At 40.6% G+C, this 20,080-nt stretch overlaps 1 protein-coding gene across 2 annotated transcripts; it reads left to right on the top strand.

The window, feature by feature from the left end:
* Positions 1 to 507: 507 nt before the first annotated feature.
* LOC115051169 (E3 ubiquitin-protein ligase RNF19A-like) lies at positions 508 to 20,044 on the top strand. 2 transcript variants are annotated; one of them, XM_029514498.1, is made up of 10 exons: positions 508 to 653; positions 9,710 to 10,558; positions 13,561 to 13,769; positions 13,965 to 14,109; positions 14,493 to 14,655; positions 14,830 to 14,944; positions 15,190 to 15,348; positions 16,136 to 16,355; positions 16,523 to 16,666; positions 16,834 to 20,044. In XM_029514498.1, exons 2-10 carry the CDS (start codon positions 9,951 to 9,953, stop codon positions 17,645 to 17,647), a joined length of 2,577 nt encoding a protein of 858 aa, XP_029370358.1. In that variant the 5' UTR covers positions 508 to 653; positions 9,710 to 9,950; the 3' UTR covers positions 17,648 to 20,044. The 2 variants fall into 2 exon arrangements, with proteins under 2 accessions (XP_029370358.1, XP_029370357.1); XM_029514497.1 differs by having other exon boundaries at positions 508 to 649.
* Positions 20,045 to 20,080: the final 36 nt, after the last annotated feature.

Below are 20,080 nucleotides of genomic sequence, written 5' to 3' on the forward strand. Positions count from 1 at the left end.
GCTTGATGTAGTTTCAGCTTGTGGAGGAGCCACACGATGGCAGCCTTTCCTGCATGAGCCGAACAGTCGACTGCCGACGTGTCAAGTCACAGCTGCTATTGGGAAGAGAACTTCCGGTTGAACGATTTGTCTAACACACAAAAGCACAGGAAGTGATGGAGGGACAGCAGACGAATTATACATATCATGTAATTTAATTTAAAATAGATGATCCTGAAATGGCATTTGAATGCAACAAGAGCAAATATGGCAGATTTGCCTCCACTTTTTATGTTTCACAAGCTTCAGCGGGATTAATGAAGTAGTCCCATCTGTATCAAAATTGTTGACTTTTACAAACATCAGGGCTCACTTTGTTCATGCATTGCTTACATTATTAAAGAAGTGGCCACGATGCTGATCGAGCTATTGAAACTGGACGGATGTATGTTTTATTTTGAAAAGCAAGTCTCTGCGAGCGGGGACCGGATGTTTTGGTCTTTTTGTTCTCTGACTTGACGACTACAGTCAGGCTCGGTCGGGGAATGTACCCTGACTGTCCTGCGAAGTTTCCTGCAATACATTACCTACGATTTACTGGGAAATGGAAACAGCGGTGTACACGGCTGTAATGGCGTAAAAGAAGAAAAACAACACTGGAAATCTAACAGTGAGTGAGTAGAAGAAGGATTTTTGTAAGCAGAAGTAGTCCGCGTTTGCCCAATATCACAGAGATCAGAAGTTCCTCCTGTACGGAGGCTAGCAGTTTTTTTTTTTAGCTTTGTTAGCATGTAAATTCTTCTCGTTGAAGTTCGGTACTAAAGAAATTCCCCTTATGAAACACCAAAATGAAATTTTATGACCGTTAGGGTCAAATAAGATAAAGAGTGGTTTCGATTTCACTGTCCAACAAGCGAGTGAACGCCATAGTTGAGCTAGTCAGTAACTCTCTGGGCGATTAAAGTTGGTCACTAGCTTCCTGTTAGCCAAATCTAATCTCGTTAGCTAACAGGCTAACCCTGGATAGCCAGGTAAGAAGTGTAAACAAAGTCGGGGTTATGCTGTCCCGATCCTCAGGTGAATCATTGTGTGCCCTAACGCCCCAATTCTTGAGGATTTTAACATTATCGTTACAAGTCATTTCTTATAAACATCTGTGGGTTGGAGGGGGTTTTTGTATTGATGCAGTGTTCTCATTTGGTTAGTTAGTTTGTCTTAAAAGCCCAAAGAAGATAATGCTCAGTGGCTCATAGAATAAATATAAGCAATTACACATTTCTCTCCATGAATGAGTAATCCTTATTTACTTTACCTTCATTTTGCTGTAAGCCATCCAATTTATCATTTGTGATTTCGATTTTAAATTCAATGTGCTTCATAAAAACACACTGCAAGGTAGTTATCAGCAATTATAAGTGGTCATCAACTGGAGAATTATAGCTCATCCTGTGGGAAAACATTACCTGGATACCTGTGAAATGACAACATGGTAAAACAGCTGTAAATGTGATATAAACTCGTAAAAGTGTTAAATAGTATGAATCAACTCTTGGTCCACTGTTGGTCCTGGTTAACAAGGTAAGAATTTCAATAGTGCATTTCTTAAATGTAAGAATACACTGAATAGCCTCCCTACACTATCATGTGATGTCCTAGTTTTGATATCCAATAATTACTGGTTAACATTTTTAAAGTAAGTGATCTTCATGTAATATGAAGTTTGTTTTATGTCTGAGAGTGAATGTATCATGTCCTGTTGCTGAATGTAGTTCAGTAAATGAAATTGTTCACCTGCCATGTTTTCTTTTGTTACTTTATAGCATAGACAACATAAAAATACGTGTGAATAGATAAGATATAAATTGAGAGGCACAGTCCCTCTGTGATAACTATTGATTTGACCACTTTTACAGCATGCATGTTTAGTAAATATGAATCACTTGTAGGGCATTCTGTCAATGAGTCACAGTGCATTTCTTCCTCTTCATGATCTGTTGCTCTCACTCCCTACCTATCTCATTCTCACACTTGCTGAGTGGAACAATGAAACATGTAACTTTGCCGATGCATTTTTCACTTGCAATTTGCTGGTGTTATAATGGAATCACCCCTCCTGGCAGTCACCTAATTATCTTTCAATTTCAACTGGGTTAGAAATGCTAAACTAGTGTAAGGTTACTTGACCTACATTTGGTCAGTTGCCCTGAGCCCCCGTTTAAGGAAGTATCAAAAAACTTGCTCTTTGATGTCTGCTTTTTGGATAAAAAACTTCTTTGCTTTATAACAAATCTAATAATTTTATTTTAAACTGTATTTAGATAGTCCAGCATCCATCGCCCCTCTATTATTGATGTGACTGCATCATTGACTGACAGCTATCTCTGACGCAGACACACAAGACCTATGAGCTTTGAATCAAATAAAATTGAAAAAAAGAAAATTTCCTATCCGAGAAGGTGGACACTTATCCAAACTTTCATTAATTTTAGTCAATTCGTCAGCATTTTGGCACAAGAGAAATGGGTTTTGAAAGTTTACAAATTTTTCTCTTGTATGTGACTAAGAAGACAATCTTACATCGTTGTTGGCAACAAAGTTTTCTGACCACAACCATTTTTATTTCTAGGGTTAAGATTATAATCAGTACATATGAACACGTGGGCTCCAAAGGCAATGTAGTTGCTAGGCTTTTTATGTGGTGTTTATATGGAGCTTATAAACAAGGCACAGCATTCAATTGTATTCACAAGTTTCTCTCTGTCTCATCAAATATCCAAACAATTGGCAGTCAATCAATGCATGCTTGGCTGTGATTGAACTGCGAGTCCCAGCAATGCTGGTGAATTATGAATAGCTGTTGGTGTCTCCTTCCTCCTTCAGTGAAGCACAGAATAAAACAGGGCTTCCATCTGCTTCCTGCTACCCCACTGTTTTGCAGTGAAAAGCTTTTAGCAGCAAAGATAGACAGGGAGGAGGTTCACATGGTATGTAATGATTGGGGCATGCACCATAAAAAGAGCTGATGGAGTGGATTGGCTAATTACCTGTCACATCGTCCTTCAGTAAAACAGAATTTTATTGAACATTTGGTTTGAAACATTGGAGGGGCTGAATGATGATAAAGAACTAGATGTCATTGTATTTTTTTTTCTATTGGAGTTTGGCTTGGTATGTTTGTACCAAGCAGAGATTCCCCATGGCTTAACTATTAACCTTAGGCACAGAGAGTTAGCTCAACTGTGATGGGTGGATGGACCACTTGAATGCCTGAGTGTGGGTCCTCAACATCTTGAGGACCCACACTCAGGACAGCTTAAAACCTCTTTGGTCAGGTCATTCAGCAAAATCCAATATTGAGAAATAGTTGGAGCCTGAAATGCTCCAGTTGTCATGGAGGGGGCTCTGTTTTGGCCTGGAAAATTTTCATGTCATTAAAGCTACTCTCTTGAAAAAACATTAGCTCAGGGTTGGTAATGGCCCATAGCTGAACACACAGCTCCTTTTGCAGCTCATACCCACCGTGCGGAATATATGACAAAATTGGTGTAGTGGCCACTGCCAAGACTGGTGTTTACATGACCTGGAAATGCTTTGCTATACATGGCTATTGTAAAAGAAACTGCAAATTTCCCCGACATATTAAACATCCAAAAATAAATATTTGAACCATCCAATATAAATAACATATTTATTTTAAGTTTATTACTGTATGCAAATAAATTGCTGGTTGCTGCTGGTGTCCTGGCTTGGTGGAAAAAGGAAGTGCATAGAGGGGTCGAGTAAACGCTTTAAGATGAATAAGCAGCAACATTTAAACTCAGAATAAATCCATTATATAGTTCTTCTCCTTTATTATTCCTTATCTGCACTTAATTGTTCAATATAAACATACCTTGATGTAGCAGGCAATGTGTCTCTTGGTACGTCAAGTATCTCTGTTCAAACACAAGTCAGAAAGTGTGTGTGTATCTGTGGTGAAAATACAAATGTATTGACTCTCATATTCAAATTGCTTTTTGGCATGATATACTATGTTATTAATAGATAATTAGCTACAAGCATTGCATCCCCAGTTGCATCCTTAGTCTTGATGATCCTTACATTTGAATAAAACTGTTGCCTCATCAAAATGCACGAGGCACAATGGAAAAATACCTTCCCCTGTTGGCTGTAAATCTGACTGTTTAGTAAATAGGACTGAAAAGCATTCACTCCAGCATCAATCTCATCAGACATTATTATAAAGCTTTGGCTGGAAGATAATGGACTAAATAGAGATTCACTAAGGTACTGGGTTATTACATTGCCTAACTGGCAGAAAGTTGGCCTACACCTGATACGTAGACTAACTAACTTTTTCCAAAATGGATTAGCTTCAGAGTGATCATGCTGGAAACAACAAGAGCTTAAAAAAGAACTATACACTCAGTGTGCTAAACAAAGTTATAAAAAAAAGGGCTTTCTGTAATTTGTTGTTCATTCTCTGGGCTGTTCCTTTGTCCAAAGTCATAATAACTGAATGCATTGTCATGATCAGGAAGTTTGGCCTTGGGCTGGAATGTCACCGGAAATTAGTGTACGTGATGAACACTTTGAGCTACTCATTTCCAGACACGAAAGTTGTTCGTATGTGTGATTTCTTAGCAGGTAGGCATTTCTATTAATCCTCGCCTCTTTACTTAGATTCAAGTTCCACTTTGAGAAATCGTGAGGCAGGAGAATACTTTTGATTACATAAATCCGACCCGGATAGACTGACAGTGGCATGGGGATTGGGGTCAGATATTGTGTATTTTTCCAAAGTGTAGCATCTTCATTGAGATTGAGACATCAGGTGGTTCAAAGTTGCCCAAACTAGTAGCTGTATATTCCAAAAAAAAGTCCAAGTCAACATACAGGAAATGCCAAAGTCAGAGTGATAGTTGTCTCAGTTTAAATTATAGGACTGTGACCTTTGCTTGAATGCCACAAAGGTGTGATATGAATCAGTTTTCGTTTACTTAGTAGTTATTAAGTAGTTATTATACAGTGTGATAGGTATAACACCTAGTTGGGAGGTCACATGGTTCAATCCTACATTCCTGTACACTGTCAAATGAAGCCATCAGATACCATTGATTGGTGTCTTTGCATACTGTACTTATTATTTGGGAAACGTCAACTAAAGCATCACAGTGGATGTTGAATCCAATACATAGCTGTAATTCCTTTTGCGGTTGAGCCTCGTATGATTGTGGGGTTTTGGGGGGAGGGAGGTGCTTTAAAGACACTGATATAATTCTGTCACTTTATCTGGAAGCATCTCACGAGAAGATGTTACATATTTCGGTCAACATAAATTCATGCATTTACTACTGACATGTTTCTAGTAAAAAATTTGCATTGGCAGAGGGAACACATTTATCGCTGCATAGTTTTATCTTGGCTACAGCCCATCTGTTTACTTAGGAAAATTACAATTAGAAATGTTGCCAATTTGTTGCCCACTCTGGGTGGGATGCTTCTTTTGGACAAATGCATTTTCTATTTATAACATGTTATTAGTCAAGAAAAATTACATATGGTAGTTTTGAGTCTGGGTTTAAAATGCATGTGTGAAGTCACAGACCTGTAACATAAATTGTTCCATTTCAATTTGGCACCTAATTGTCCCTTTGCAAGATTATAGGCAATAGACCTGGACTCATTTTGTTTATTTCAGTGTAGCAGCCAACGTGTTATTGCTCTGTGGTCTGCAGGGCTATGCTTGTTAAAACCCTTACAGCCTAAGTCACATGTTTTATTACTATATTTTCCGCTGTCTATCTTGTTAATTAGAGTGTCGCTTACCAAAAAAAAACCAAAACAGATTTGGCATTGACCTGTCTCTTGAGGAGAAAATCGCCTCTTTGAATCACAATCCAAATTTCAAAGGTAATCTAAAATACTGTACAATCAGCTGATGCAACCTCTTTCACTTGAGAGTTGATGGAACGTCAGAGCCATTTATTCAGCAGCAGTAGGCTTCCTGCCCCCAGGTCATCTCAGGAACTGGGACACCATCCCAGTGTGTGAGCTGTGGTTGCATGTGATTGCCCCTGAGCCATAGAATTTGAATATATGCATGTGTCTACGCACACACACACACAAACACTCAAACAAACACTCATGCACACACTGACCACAGTCACATGGAAAGTCCCACTCACTCTCTGTATAGTGCAGAGACAGGCTTTTCCAGTTTAATTATGCCTTGGGAGTGTAATTTCATGTTGACTTATGGGTTGCTGGAAATTTCTTCTCTGTCTTGACATCGTTTCCTCTTCACATGATCGATGTGTTGACCTGGTACATTATTGAGCATTGATGTGGAAAAGACACAAGTTAATGTCCACCGCCCCCCCCCCAAAGATCCAGAAACTCTAATTTCCCAAAAGCTGATATCCAGGGATTTTTTTTCCTGTGGTAAAACTTCCTGTAGCATAAGGTGACTTGTTTCCTCAGGAGGGGCAAAACTCTGCAAACATTAAGCTGATTAAGTGGTTAATGTAACAGTTGCCGTCAACATCACTTTGGTGCAAGCCAGTACAGAAAAACAAAGCCTGGACTTCATCAGTCCACTGATCTTGCTCTGTCATGGTTATTGATGGCTGCAAATCACACAAAAAAAGCCACGTTTGGGCAGTTTCGGGTTTTGAAATTGTTGGGTGTATGTAGAGAGAAAACTCCAGTGAAAGTCACTAATCACCTGTCATTCAGTCCAGTCGTACCACAAGGGCCACAGAACATGCCGAAAGTAGAACTCTCTGCGCGGGGACTTTTTTGCGGGTAGAACCTTTTTTCGGGGGCCTCGTTTAAACCTTAGTACCTCAAGTGAAAGTGCAAGTTGGGGAACTGACAAAAATCTTCCCAGTCCCAACGGAAAGTCCCTTGCAGCGGAAACTCACCTATTGTGGCCATGAGCTCCTGGTGATACTTGATATGTGTCATGGAGTAATTACTCTCAAGTATCACTGAAATGTCTGAGTCATCGCAAATCATGTTGTTTCACTTTAACCACGGCTGGTCTTTCAGATGTCCCTACTTGATTTACAAGTAATTAAATGTGGCTTTTAAACGTTCTGAACCAACTTTTAAAAGACATTATCTACAACTTGGGACCAGTACGTAAGTGTGATAAAAACATGTGAATATGGTTTTCAGAGATTTAATTTAACTTCAGTTCATGGTTAAATAGAATAATTAACATTACATGAACTAAATTTGTATATTCAGCTTTATGGGACTGCTTTGTAGCATGTAGCCCCCTATATCCAATGCTTTATTGTATCTTGTTTATTTTATTAACTTTTTCTCAATTTTGAGTGACATTTCCATCATGTGTTCTGTTTCGTGATTGATATTTTACCTAACGAGTACTTTTATTTATACCAAAGGTTGGCCAGCTTTTGGTAATGTCCACTTTTGCTAAAAGGAGAACTTAAATTAAAGAAATGCTCTATAAATAATGAGTTCATAAAGGAAAATGACTGAAAGACAAGTTACACTGTAGCAGATGAGAAAGTTTCTTGGCTGTGTTTAATTTAAGTATGTTGCAGCGTCTAAACTCTTTCCTCTAAAGTGACACCATTTGTTTGTGTAAAAGCAGCATCTTTTCTGATGACGACATTTACTGACGCAGATTTTCAACGTCAGTTTATTCATTGCCAGTTTTGCCTCAGTGTGGCAAATTAGGGTTTCTGGTTATGGCAATATTTGCTTTGAGCTAATGTTTATTGCTATAATTTGAGTGTTCTAACTATATTGTGTCTTTGAGTAACTGCTACTTCTGACCTCATTGGGTCTCAAAAGTCGTCTTGAGATTAAATCACCTGTCAATTGGCCATATTTGTCCTGTAATGCTACAGCTTGAAATAAAAAAATGAAGAATTTAAATGTTTAACACAACTGTACATAGTTGTACATAGTAAAATCTGACCTTCTTAGAGGTATTAGCACTAGACTTTTACAGATCCTGCATTTTATGTTGCTCTTGTTATTATCAAGATCATGGTAATAAACCATGATAAAGTCAGAGCCCAAAATTAACTCACAATTCAGGAGCACTGATTGAAATTTAAAGGGTCTTTGTTTTTTTTCCGTACCTCAAAGAAAACAATCGTCACAAACATAAACATAAACAAGACACAAGACACGACATAAACAAAGGCAAAAATCATCAACCAGAGTCCCCTCAAACACCAAAGCAGTGGAAGCAAAGTTAACTGCTGCCTGCATGTTCTGAGGAGAGAAAAACTGCAGCTGGTCAGACTCAGGTTTGTAGGCTATTAGACTAAACATTTGCACTTTTCAGGATAGCCGCCCCGGTTGAGAATTGTAATGAGCTTGTTTATTAGTTACCTCCTGGCTTCCACTGCACTATTCCTGAAATTTGTCCCTAATGGAAAACAAACAAAATCTCACACACAGTTCTTGGGAAAATCTTGCTTTTCCCACCATGATGCTTATTTGGTGTTATGCTGAAGGTTTTGATAAGATGCATCAGGAACCACAGCTCCGAGCACAGTTTAAACATAGCATGAAGTTAAACTGAAGAACATGCTTTCTTAATCCTCTTAATCTGGGATTCAGTGCATCCTGCTGACCATTCTGTTTCCAAATTAAAGATGATTTTAACATTGTTAAGACAAATGAACATTGCGTTTCACCATGTGAGATGAGAACTTATCACATAATTACGCATAAAATTATAACTTGATATGGCTGTCTGGTTTTAGAGATGCAATGTACTTTCTACTGACCCACAAAAAATCAGTTCTAGTCTTTATCTTCAGTCCACAGGCTTTGAATTGAAGCTTCATGATTAGTTCAAGTTGTCATTGGCCAGCATGTTTGATTTTGTTTTCAAATCTGGCTGCTGTTAAAAGGATGATGCAGTTTTTTCCACCATCTGTTAGGATTTAAAAATTTCAAGACCTTTCCACTGTGCAGTGGATGTATTGGCTATTGAGAGTAGTCATTTGTTCTGCTGACAAGTTCACCTAATATACACGCTGACACAGAGCTTGCAGACATGATACAGAGTGTAAGCTGTCATTTTATTCAGCTCCTGCCACCAGTCAGTCTCAGAACTGAGTTGTTTACCCAAAACATGTAAATTAATCAGCTGGGTTGGCATCTGTGAACTCCATTGACGCCTACGCAGAACCATGCCCAGGAGCAGAAAATTTCCTTCTTGTTACCTAAAGGTCTTTGGCGTGGATCTACATCTGCAGGACAGAATTGTGACAATCTGTATATGCACTCACGAACTGGCCTCACAGATGATTAGTTGCCACAAACTTGTTCACATTCAATTGTGAACATGTGGAAGCACTTTAGGGAAGGTGCAGCGGCTCTTGACTCACATTGACACAGCTGTGGCCACATCTGAGTTCTAGGGTGGGAAAACACATTGTTTTGCCTTCACTTGACTAATACACTCTCTAGGGAATGACTGCAGTCATTTATGTGAGTACACTAACTTGTATACACACGTTGCAGAAGAAATCTGCAGTTAGCCAAAAATGATCACGCAGAGACTCACACCTTAGTGGGATGATTTTGTCCAGTCTTCACTGTCATCCCAGCAGTTGATCATGAGGGACAGACCATTCCATATTTCTCCCAAATGTGTCTGTTTTTTGAGCAGTACATTAAAAATTTATCCATTCAGCTGTGTTTCAGTACCTTATTTTCATGTCTTTCTCAGGTCAGTGTCCTCCATCTGCACCTCAACCTCAACAGAAGCACTGTGATTTAAACCTGGGACAGACCCAGCCACTGACTCCAAGACCTCCTATACCAGCTTTAAACCACTATGTCCTAGCGAACAGCAGCCCAGGTCCCCTCCCTGACCACCCTGTCCTTCAGCCTGGCCCCCTCTCTACCCCTCCACTGTCATCTGATGTGGTGATTTCTGACGCTAACCCCAGCAGTGCCCCTCCGGCGTGATGAGCAGCTTGCACCAGCAACATCATGGCAGCACAGGCTCAGAGCGAGATCTTCACTCTGCTGCCTCCTCAGTCAGCCTCCCTTCAGTTAGGAAGACCCCCAAGAAGCGGCGCCTGTCCCTCCACTCCCTTTTTGTGCGACGGCAACGGCCTGACCGTGACCCCAAGCGAAAATCAAGGACCCTCCAAGCTGGAGCAGGAGTGGACGGCATTGTCAGCACTGAGATTGTGCAGTCAGAGGCCTTCAATGATAAAACCTCTTCCCACTCTGCACCGGGTGTAACATCAACTTCATCAGTGCTAGGGTCTTCATCCGAGCTGCTTGAGTGCCCTCTGTGCCTACTTCGCCATTCACGCGATCACTTCCCAGAAATCATGACCTGTCACCACCGCTCATGTGCCGACTGCCTGCGACAGTATCTGCGTATCGAGATATCAGAGTCTCGTGTCAACATCAGCTGCCCTGAGTGTTCAGAGCGATTCAATCCCCATGACATTCGGATGATCCTGGGAGATGTGAACCTGATGGAGAAGTATGAGGAGTTCATGCTGAGGAGGTGGTTGGTGGCCGAACCTGACTGCCGCTGGTGTCCTGCCCCAGACTGCGGGTAAGAAGCATGGTGGTGGGATTATGCAGGCTCTCTATAAAAATCCCAAACCCCAATCAAAGTGGAAGCTTTGACCTTTTCAGCATCAGGAGATAAGGGCAACTTGATGCTTTAAAGCGCTTTTAGCCTACTTGAGATGTAGCACAAACCCTTTGCAGTAAGTTTACAAAAATTTTGTGAGTATATTTAAGGTAGTTTGCCATAAAAAGCTCAGGCCGGTGAGATTATTTCCGCGTAGACTGCGACCAAAGTGTCTTTGACATTTTTCAAGATGTGCTTGATGTTCTCTTCATCTGAGGTAACCAATACACAAGTCCCAAAATAACATGAAGCAACGACATCAAGGAAACTCAGAGGCTGTAATCTGGCCTTTTGAAGTTCAGCCTAGCTTCAGCATTGATGCCCAGGATATAAATAGCTCATAGCGGTAAAGGACCTGTTTATTCTATCAGCCTAATGAGTCAGCTGAAAAAAGACGTGACCAGCAAATGAAGGATGAGGCCTGTTGTCATCGGAGCATGTCTGTCATTCTGCAAGGCACATACTGGTCACAGGATAAAACACTTACATCGTTAAATACAGGAGCATAAATAGCATAAAGAAAAAAGGATTTATGTTATTGCTCTGTGAGAGAGTTAAATAAATTAATATTTTTGCTGTGTATAATTTTAAATCACTTCTGTTAATTGCCATTCATCTCTTAATTAAAAATAATCAATGAATAATCAAAAACAACAACAAATATAATTCAGATAGGAAGCATTTTGAGAAAAGTTACAAGTGATTTGTCTGAATCAACATCAACATCAACGTATTGTATCTACAGTCAAGCACTTTGAAACTTGACATTTCAACAAAGTAAACAAAAGTTAATCAAAGCAAATAAAAGCTATTGAATAGGGGATTGTGGCCTAGTAGAACATTATCTTGAGGTCTGACATGGTTTCCCTAAATAGGCTGTTGTGTGCCTGATGCTTCAGCGAGATATAGGTTTTGTGGTTTCCTTCTTTGGAGTTGACGGTCTAGGTGAGAGTCAGATCAGGGTCTTCATCACATCAGCATCATTCAGTTATCGCCTCTCGTCCAGTTTTGAGTAATGGCTGAACTGGGCACTGGTTTTACTCTTTACTCTCTCATGGCTTTGTTTCATCAACACTGCTGACCCTGTCTGTGAGAATAATGGCTCTTTCATGAGCTTGTTTCAGCTCTTCTTGCTCCATTCCTTCAAACAGCTCTGGCTCACTGCCACCGTCTCTGCTGGTTAATGCTCTAGCTGTTGATTGTTGTGTGACTGCATTTGCACGTGACTGTGCTTTGTTGTTCATCACAGCAGTTTAAGTTGTTACCTCCAAGAATCCTCTGCATGAAGGGAGAAGTCTATGACATCTATAGATTTTATATTTTTGAGTTGGTCTACTGGACTGTCATATATAGTCAGTTAGTGTGGGCAGTGTCAAATTCAGATCTTTATAGCAGCATTTCTTCATTATGCAGTGATTCATTTTTGCTTCCTCCATTGGACACCAGAAACATGAAAATCACCCAAAAATATAATTGGATGTTGTGCAATTGAGACCTTATAGTTACTTCAACCTCACTTTTGTATTTGAATTGAACGTTTTTCATGAAATTAACCTCCTCCTGACAAAGATCCCTTCTGTTTAAAACCAGTCAAAGTTGTAACATAATTGTGCAAAATTTCTGGTTTAGATTTGTGTGCGACTGAGCAGCTTTGGTGGATTTTACATGAATTGGCATTTTTGGCATTTGATGTTCTTTTAAAAGTGCTTTTAGTTTAATGTTATTTGATTGATGAATTTATGATGCATTTAATAATGCCTGGGCCAAGCCATGCAGGTATACTCTAATTTTATATTATTCTGTGATTTGACCCAAGGAAAGTAATTACTGGTTCATGTTTTTTAACATACTCAGCACGGCCACTGCTGACATTGAGTTGAGGAGATCTTTTTGACATAACTACCAGTTTTGTCTGTTGGTTGCCTGGTATCAGCTGATGTTAGTGTGTCTGTCTGAATAAATTCTTATCTCATTTCAACTAAAATCCTTACCCAGTTAACTGCTATATGTGTGTGTGTCTGTTTGGATGAGCCAACAGCTGTGGTGTCTAAAGCAGCTGATGCCATCATTTTTGCTTACTTGGCGTAAATAATTTTTGGGGAATTTGTGCTGAGCTGAATAAGCAGCTCTGTCTTGCTGTAGACTTTGCTCTTCAGAATTACACTTGTGAATGTAGATTTATTGTATTTTACAGCGTGTGAGCGGATGATTTGGACTCTCACACTGGGCTTTCATGCTTTTGCACACAAAGATCTCCCTCGACAGTGCCAGCACTGATTGTCAGTTGTTCTGTGAGTCAGTCAGTGTTTGTTTTTCCTGATTGCTGCGTCTAATGTTACCATGATAACCCTGCTATGGTTATCAAAATGAATTAATAATTGCATCATCATTCATGTTAAGGGGATACAAGCAGGTTTGTGAGTCAGCAAGTCAGCTAGGATTGAAATGATTACTCCAACAGTTTGTCTAGTTGTATTAGATCTAAGTGCTTAAAATCAAACCATTGTTGGAGATGCCCCCTGTTCTGCTGGATTATTTTTAAAAATAGCTTTTAAACTGGTTGTAATAATTGATGAGGTGCGCCATGGTCACATGTAGTCGTGTGGAACTGATTGTCCCTTCATTGATTTTACCGTAACAGAGCTCATTGGTGGAGTTGTCATGGAAAGTCAGCTCATCTGCTGTGTTTATGTAACAAACACATGCTGCTAAAGATGTAAATAGTATCAGTGGACACTGTGAAATCTTTTATTTAAGCACAATAGATTTCCCCAGAAATTTCCCCCAGGGTTTTCCATTCCTGTTCCTTTACTTTCTATTTTAGCCGTGCTGACCTCTAGTGTTCTGCTGAGCTACTGCATCCGTGATCTCTTACTAGCAACTATAGCACCATCTTATTGGCTGTATTTCTGCTCTCGTAGTTACGCGGTCATTGCATTTGGCTGTGCCAGCTGCCCAAAGATCACCTGTGGCCGTGAGGGCTGTGGGACAGAGTTCTGCTACCACTGCAAACAGCTGTGGCATCCCAACCAGACATGTGACAATGCACGGCAACAAAGGGCCCAGAACCTTCAGCTGAGGAGTTTCAGGTCTTCATCCCTCAGCTACAGCCAGGAGAGTGGAGCTGCAGGTAACAGGAAAATGCACAGAGTAACCTGACTAGTTTTCTGGTATTTAAATACACACACAGAAAAAGGAATGACACACATCTGTACCTTCAGCCATCAGCTATTTTCTCATAGTTCTGTGCAGGTGATTTCACATTACATAACATACACTGCAAAGATACTGCATGTTCAAAATGTCCTAACCTAACCCCCTCTAGGTGACGACATCAAGCCATGTCCTCGTTGTGCTGCCTACATCATCAAAATGAATGATGGGAGCTGTAACCACATGACCTGCGCTGTTTGTGGCTGCGAGTTTTGCTGGTTGTGCATGAAGGAGATCTCTGACCTGCACTATTTAAGGTGAGAGAAAATGCCCAGTGTATTCAAAACTGCGTTTCTGCACTTGGTAGTCAGTACAGTTGTTCTTTATCAATTCAAATTTCTTAAAGTATTGATGAGTGTGGAAGTGTACGATTGACTGATTCCTTTCTAAAGCTTTCAACTGTAAAATGTGTAGTTATAATTCTAAATAAATACTTTGATCTTGGGTGTCATTTTGCTTCAACAGCACAATAAGAACCCCGTGTGTGCTTATTTTGTGCGTTAGTTGTTGAAATGGGACACATCTACCATTTAACAAGTTAACTAGTAATGTTTTTTTCTCAGACGATTATTGAAACCATATTTGCTTATCTGAGTTTAACCTGACAAATCTTCTCTTTCCCTCTCTCGTTCCCGCCCAGTCCGTCAGGCTGCACTTTCTGGGGAAAGAAGCCCTGGAGCAGAAAGAAGAAGATTCTCTGGCAGCTTGGCACTTTGGTGGGAGCACCTGTGGGTATCGCCCTTATCGCTGGCATCGCCGTTCCCGCAATGATCATTGGCATTCCAGTCTATGTGGGCAGAAAGGTGAGAGCTGTTGATATGAAGTGCGCCAGCATCAAAAAAATGTGTCTGTGTCATTGATAAATATGCCATAATCCTGCATTGCTTGTTTGTAAACTGAACGTCCGCCAGGATTAAATAACAGCAGCAGAACACAAAAAAGCTTTTCAAGTAATAAAAATCAGTTTCCCCCCTCAGATCCATAATCGCTATGAGGGCAAGGACATCTCCAAGCACAAGAGGAACTTGGTGATAGCTGGTGGTGTCACACTGTCTGTGATCGTATCGCCTGTGGTTGCTGCAGTCACCGTGGGTAAGAAATAAGTGTTTTTCTCGCCATTCAATCTTGGCTTTCTGCTCCCACCATCTGTGTTTCATCTACACTTTAATAATTTATAAATATTTTCTCTGTGGGCCAGTAGCAGAAACTGATTACTGTATGAAAACATCATCTTCATCTTTACAGCATTTGAAAAGAAATATGTTACTTACTAATTTTATAGTTTACAACTAAACTAAAATGTGAAACAAAATGTGTGCTTACATTGTGTTGTGTAGGCATCGGTGTTCCCATCATGCTGGCGTATGTCTATGGCGTTGTCCCGATCTCACTGTGTCGGAGCGGTGGCTGTGGAGTGTCAGCCGGCAATGGCAAGGGGGTGCGAATCGAGTTTGATGATGAAAATGACAACATAGGCAGCGGGGCTGCAGCCACAGGTGAGTGACTGATCAGATGAAGCATAAAAATGACAAGAGGCAAAAGAATGGGGCAAATAAATTTGATACATATCAGGCGAATAAGAACACATTCAAAGAGATGTCATGAAATGTAATTATGGAAAGTTTTATTATTGTTTATTATTATATACGACATCCCATCCATCCTCATGTATGTATGTGTTCACTCTCATACATTTTCCAAGTCTGTTTTTGCAAGTAGAAGTTACACCTGTGTCTGTCAGCAGCCTTTGTTTGTACACACCGATTATTCATAGCCTGAGAAATGCCAAAATACTTGATGGCAGAAAAGGATTGGAGCCGTGTGTCTTTGGTTTCTCCTGTCGGTCTGCATTTGTCACTGTCAGTCATTGACGGCTTGGTGAGGTTGCACTCGTATTTTTTCTAGGAGGGGCTGAAAGAAAGGGATTGTATTTCTCACAGCTTCTGACACTACTGAGTGATAATTATGAAGCCAGGAGACAGCGGCTTTGACCTTCCCAGGATGATAAGGTGTAAGATTGGAATTCACACCATAGAATTTATCAACCTGTTGTTTCATTCAACATCTCAAAGGTTGCAAAAGTCAGTGAAGTTATAGATAAAAGATTTTAAGAATAAATTCAATTCTCCACTGCCTCCTTTCTGCTCAAACAAGCAGTTACTTTTTGTGACTACATTACACTGCCTCTTAGCTTGAGGATATCTGTTCCACTGACAGTCCAATCCTCTATAAACTTGATAAATAGACAAAATGACACATTTTTCCTGCAAATCTTTTCTTCAGACACAACCTCAGTGGCAGAGACACGGCTCAACAATCCCAGCATCGGCGACGGAGCAAGTGTCGGCGGTCTGACAGGCCTGAGCCTCAGCGTCAGTGGCAGTCACATGGAGCGCTGTGGCATGAGCTCCACTCAGCGGGACAACATGAGCGATAACGCCAGCACCACAGCCCTCGCTGGGACGAGCATCAGTGGAAGTCTGTCTGGCAGCTGCTACAACAGGTGGGCCTGTGCCACTTAATCACCAAAACTATTCTGACTGAATAACCATCAGAGATACTGCACAAACATAGTTAATTCATTTCAAAAAGATGGTAGGGCTTTTTTTTTTTATGAATTATCACAACAAGCATGCAACAACTCATTTTGTCATCAATTGTTTATCACAGGATGGAAGTGCAAGCTGATGTCCAGAAGGAGCGCTGCAGTTTGAGCGGCGAGTCAGCCACTGTCAGTCTTGGAACAATCAGTGACAACGCAAGCACAAAGGCCATGGCAGGATCCATCCTCAATGCGTATATGCCTCTGGAAAGGTCAGAAACCAACACATTTTCACCCTACTTGGTTGGTTGAAACAGAAATATTTGTCTCATGCGTACATTGTTGTTGTTGCTCTGTGTGTGTGTGTATATTTTATGATTTGTGATTTGCATATAAATACATCTGGATGCACAACATAATTTTTTTTTCTTTTTTGCAGAGACAATAGTCTGGAAGTTCAGGCAGATGTGGAGTCCAAACAGGAGAAGGTGAGACACTGCAGCGCCAGTAGCAGCCTAGATGAAGTGAGCTGTAGCAGTAGCATTGCTGGCCTCAAGGGAGCTACTGGAGGCACATGCACGTGCTCGTGCCCCTCCACCTGCTGCTGTACTCAACACGACAACCAGTGCTGCCCTTCGTCTCCCTGGTCAAAGGAGCCATCTACTTCAGGGGGCAAAAAAAGCAGAGGAAAGCTCTGGAAAAGAGCACGTGGCAGCAAGGGAGGAACAAAAATTAGTGCAGCACAAGGAGATATGGATGCTCAGCTCCTGGAGCAGCACAGCACTAATTCCTCGGAGTCCGACTCTCCATCCCTGAGCGGCAGCCTGCCCTCTGTGGCCGACTCACATTGCAGCCACTTCTCATCAGAGCTCAGTTGTTCAGACCCTGAAACCTCAAGACCAGCTCACGGCGCCTGCTCTGCCCCAATGGATGCCCACGCTCACTATCCCGCGGCTGCCTTCAATGACATCACCATAACACCCATGCCTGAGGTAGAGAACGACCGTCTGGAGCATTATCCATCTCAGAGTTCCCACGCAGCCTTCACCCACCACCTGCTGCATTCTGCATCTCCACCTGCTTCGCCAAAAGAGGGGAGCAGCGAGGCATTCCTGTATATCAGTGAGGATGCTGTTGCCGAAGTTGTCAATGTGGAGCCAGAGGAGGGTGAGAGCATGAAAGAGACCACCAACAACACTGCTGTACAGCCTGTTAGCCCGACAAGGAAACGCTGTATACAAACAGACATCTAGAGCCACCACTCTTCACTCCTTCTGCGTTTGGCTTTGTCACCACAGCTAGCTCAATTAGCCTTATCATCTAATTTCTCTCTTGAGCAAAGCAGCCAATTCATCTTTCAAAGCTTGTGGTCAAGTTCAAGGTGTTTGGTCCTCTGTGGAGGGGGGAAAATTTTGTAAAGTCAGTCTCTTTAGGTCAGAGAGCGTTGAGGTCTAAGCTGGAGAGGGATTTGAGTGTAAGCTGGAGCACGGTACAGTCAATGGCGACAGTTTGGTTCTGTCATTCAGTGGCAGGACAAGAAGGTGAGTGAAGCTGGAACAACAAGAAGGTAGAGCTGAATGTTTGTGAACACGTGAAAAGCAGGATGTTGGAGTGCTGAGAGATTAATCTGGCCTTCTTTTAGATCACCTGGAGAGTCTGACATGTTAAATCTGCACCCCTAAATGGGTCTTTTTTTTTTTTTAAGCTCCAAACCTTTTCCTGATGCTCAGAAAAAGCAGAACTGATAAAGCTGGACGCAAGCGAGTAAAATGTCTTTTCTATTCTAAATCGAGCTGCTATTATCAAGCATCACCATGTTTCCTTCATCGCAACTGCAAAAATCTGGTTTTCTTCAGGGTTTGCATGTATCAGGGAGGAGGATGTCATCACTGTGGTCCACCATTGTGCCACCACTTCATTCTGTGACATCCTACTGGTGAGATACACCTCAGCTTAAGGATTGTCGAACCTTTTGTTGAGCATCTAAACATAAGTGGGACCAGTTCACAAAGTAACAGATTTTATTTTTCCATAATCAAATATATAAAAAGTGATTATAATTGCTTTTGTTTAAAATGTGACCCTTCGTTTTTGTGCTATGTGTTTACTTATTTTTATTTTCCATTTTGGGAAAGTTAGTTTTAATGTTGAAGCCCTGTGTTGGGTCCAAAGCTTTTAGTATAATTGGGTGAGAATTGTGTTGACAAACACGGAAACTCTAGCCCTTCTTCCTGTTCAGTTATTGTACGTTAAAATTGCCATTTTGCTTAAAATAAGTCTTCACTAGCCCACATCTACAGTACTAGTATTTGTTTGTGCTTGCACCAGTGCAAAAAAATGTTTTAAATATATCATGGAATTGTGATTGCCATTTTGAGAAAAGGGAATTTTGTGTTTTTCCCTGTAAGAGGAGAGGTTAAATTTGTAGCATTTATGAAAATCTATAGGGCTTGTTTTAGTAATCAGCCACTAAAACTGGAAAGCCATACAAAAAAAATTTGCAATAAGAAAATTTAAGTTACGTAAATATACTACAGTAGCAAATGTCAAGGAGACACAAAAACTTTATCTAAAAAATAAGTTTCTTGTGCGATGAGAGCACACACATCTTTCATTGGTTTAATATTCAGTAGTGAAAATACAATATGTTTCATGGTTGATTCTTAAATCCTTTTAAATGATTGATGCAAATAATTTTATATTTGTTGGACCCACGGTGCCTTCTGGGGAAAAATCCTTTGTATTATTGGTATTTTTAATTTCATTTTAATGTTCCTCATTCTGTACGTCTTCAAGTGATAAACATAAAAGTCATAAGAGAATGCATAATTTTGGCCTCTTGAAATGCTTGGGATGCACGAAAGCTGATGCTCAATACTCGGCCTCCTTGTAGCTTCTTTAGCCAACCAAAGACTGCACTCAGGCCACTGCGTTTTGCCTACGACACTCAGTACTTTTCATGGAGTTCGATGGTTCCTTGAAATCTACTTTGAAATGCATCGAGAGTTCAGTCCATTAAGTTGAAAAATTCCTTCTGCAGATAAGTCCTGGCAATGCAACTTTGGATTCAACCTAATTATGGGGAACTAATTTAGACCAAAATGGCAGAATTTGGAAAAGATTTCCCTGAAGTGGCCAAAGTCTCGAAGTTGGTAAAGTTTATGCACAGTTGGTAGGCTTGTCAGCCACTGTTGGCAATAAAACCCTTCTTATCCAGAGCAATCAGCATCGTGAGTGTCTGAGTGCAGTTATAGTGTGCCTTGTGTTCAGCATCTGCAGTGAATTTTCAGCCTGACCACAGTTTGCTCTGTTATCTCAGTCAGCCGAGCTCAGCAACAGCTGTCTGACAGGGAGAAGGCGGTCATTGCCAGAGCAGCAGTGTTTCTGATTAATGAGAAGGTTTTAATGCCACAAAAAGGCCTCCAGCTACAGGATATTCCCAAATTGTTTATGGTCCCAGTGTTGAATTCCTTTGAGTTTTATATTATTATTTGAAGACTAGTGCCAGGTCTATTTTTTTTTCCAACTTGGCCAGAAATAATGTATGCTATTTGGAAAAAGTATATATTTCCTAATTATTTGCTTTATAATGTGCATGTACATGCATATCTTTAAACAATAAAATTCTCAATCAAGATTTGCCATCTCCATATTTTGACATACATATTTTTTTGTTGTTTTGTTGT

Source organism: Echeneis naucrates, chromosome 11 (assembly GCF_900963305.1).
Source record: "Echeneis naucrates chromosome 11, fEcheNa1.1, whole genome shotgun sequence".
NCBI classification, from domain to species: Eukaryota; Metazoa; Chordata; class Actinopteri; order Carangiformes; family Echeneidae; genus Echeneis; species Echeneis naucrates.

Excerpts from the sequence above, each read along its gene's own strand:
- LOC115051169 (XM_029514498.1), top strand. The coding sequence starts at position 9,951 with ATGAGCAGCTTGCACCAGCAACATCATGGCAGCACAGGCTCAGAGCGA. Across the intron at positions 15,349-16,135 it reads CAGCGGGGCTGCAGCCACAG|ACACAACCTCAGTGGCAGAG; the intron begins GTGAGTGACTGA and ends TCTTTTCTTCAG. Across the intron at positions 16,667-16,833 it reads GCGTATATGCCTCTGGAAAG|AGACAATAGTCTGGAAGTTC; the intron begins GTCAGAAACCAA and ends TCTTTTTTGCAG.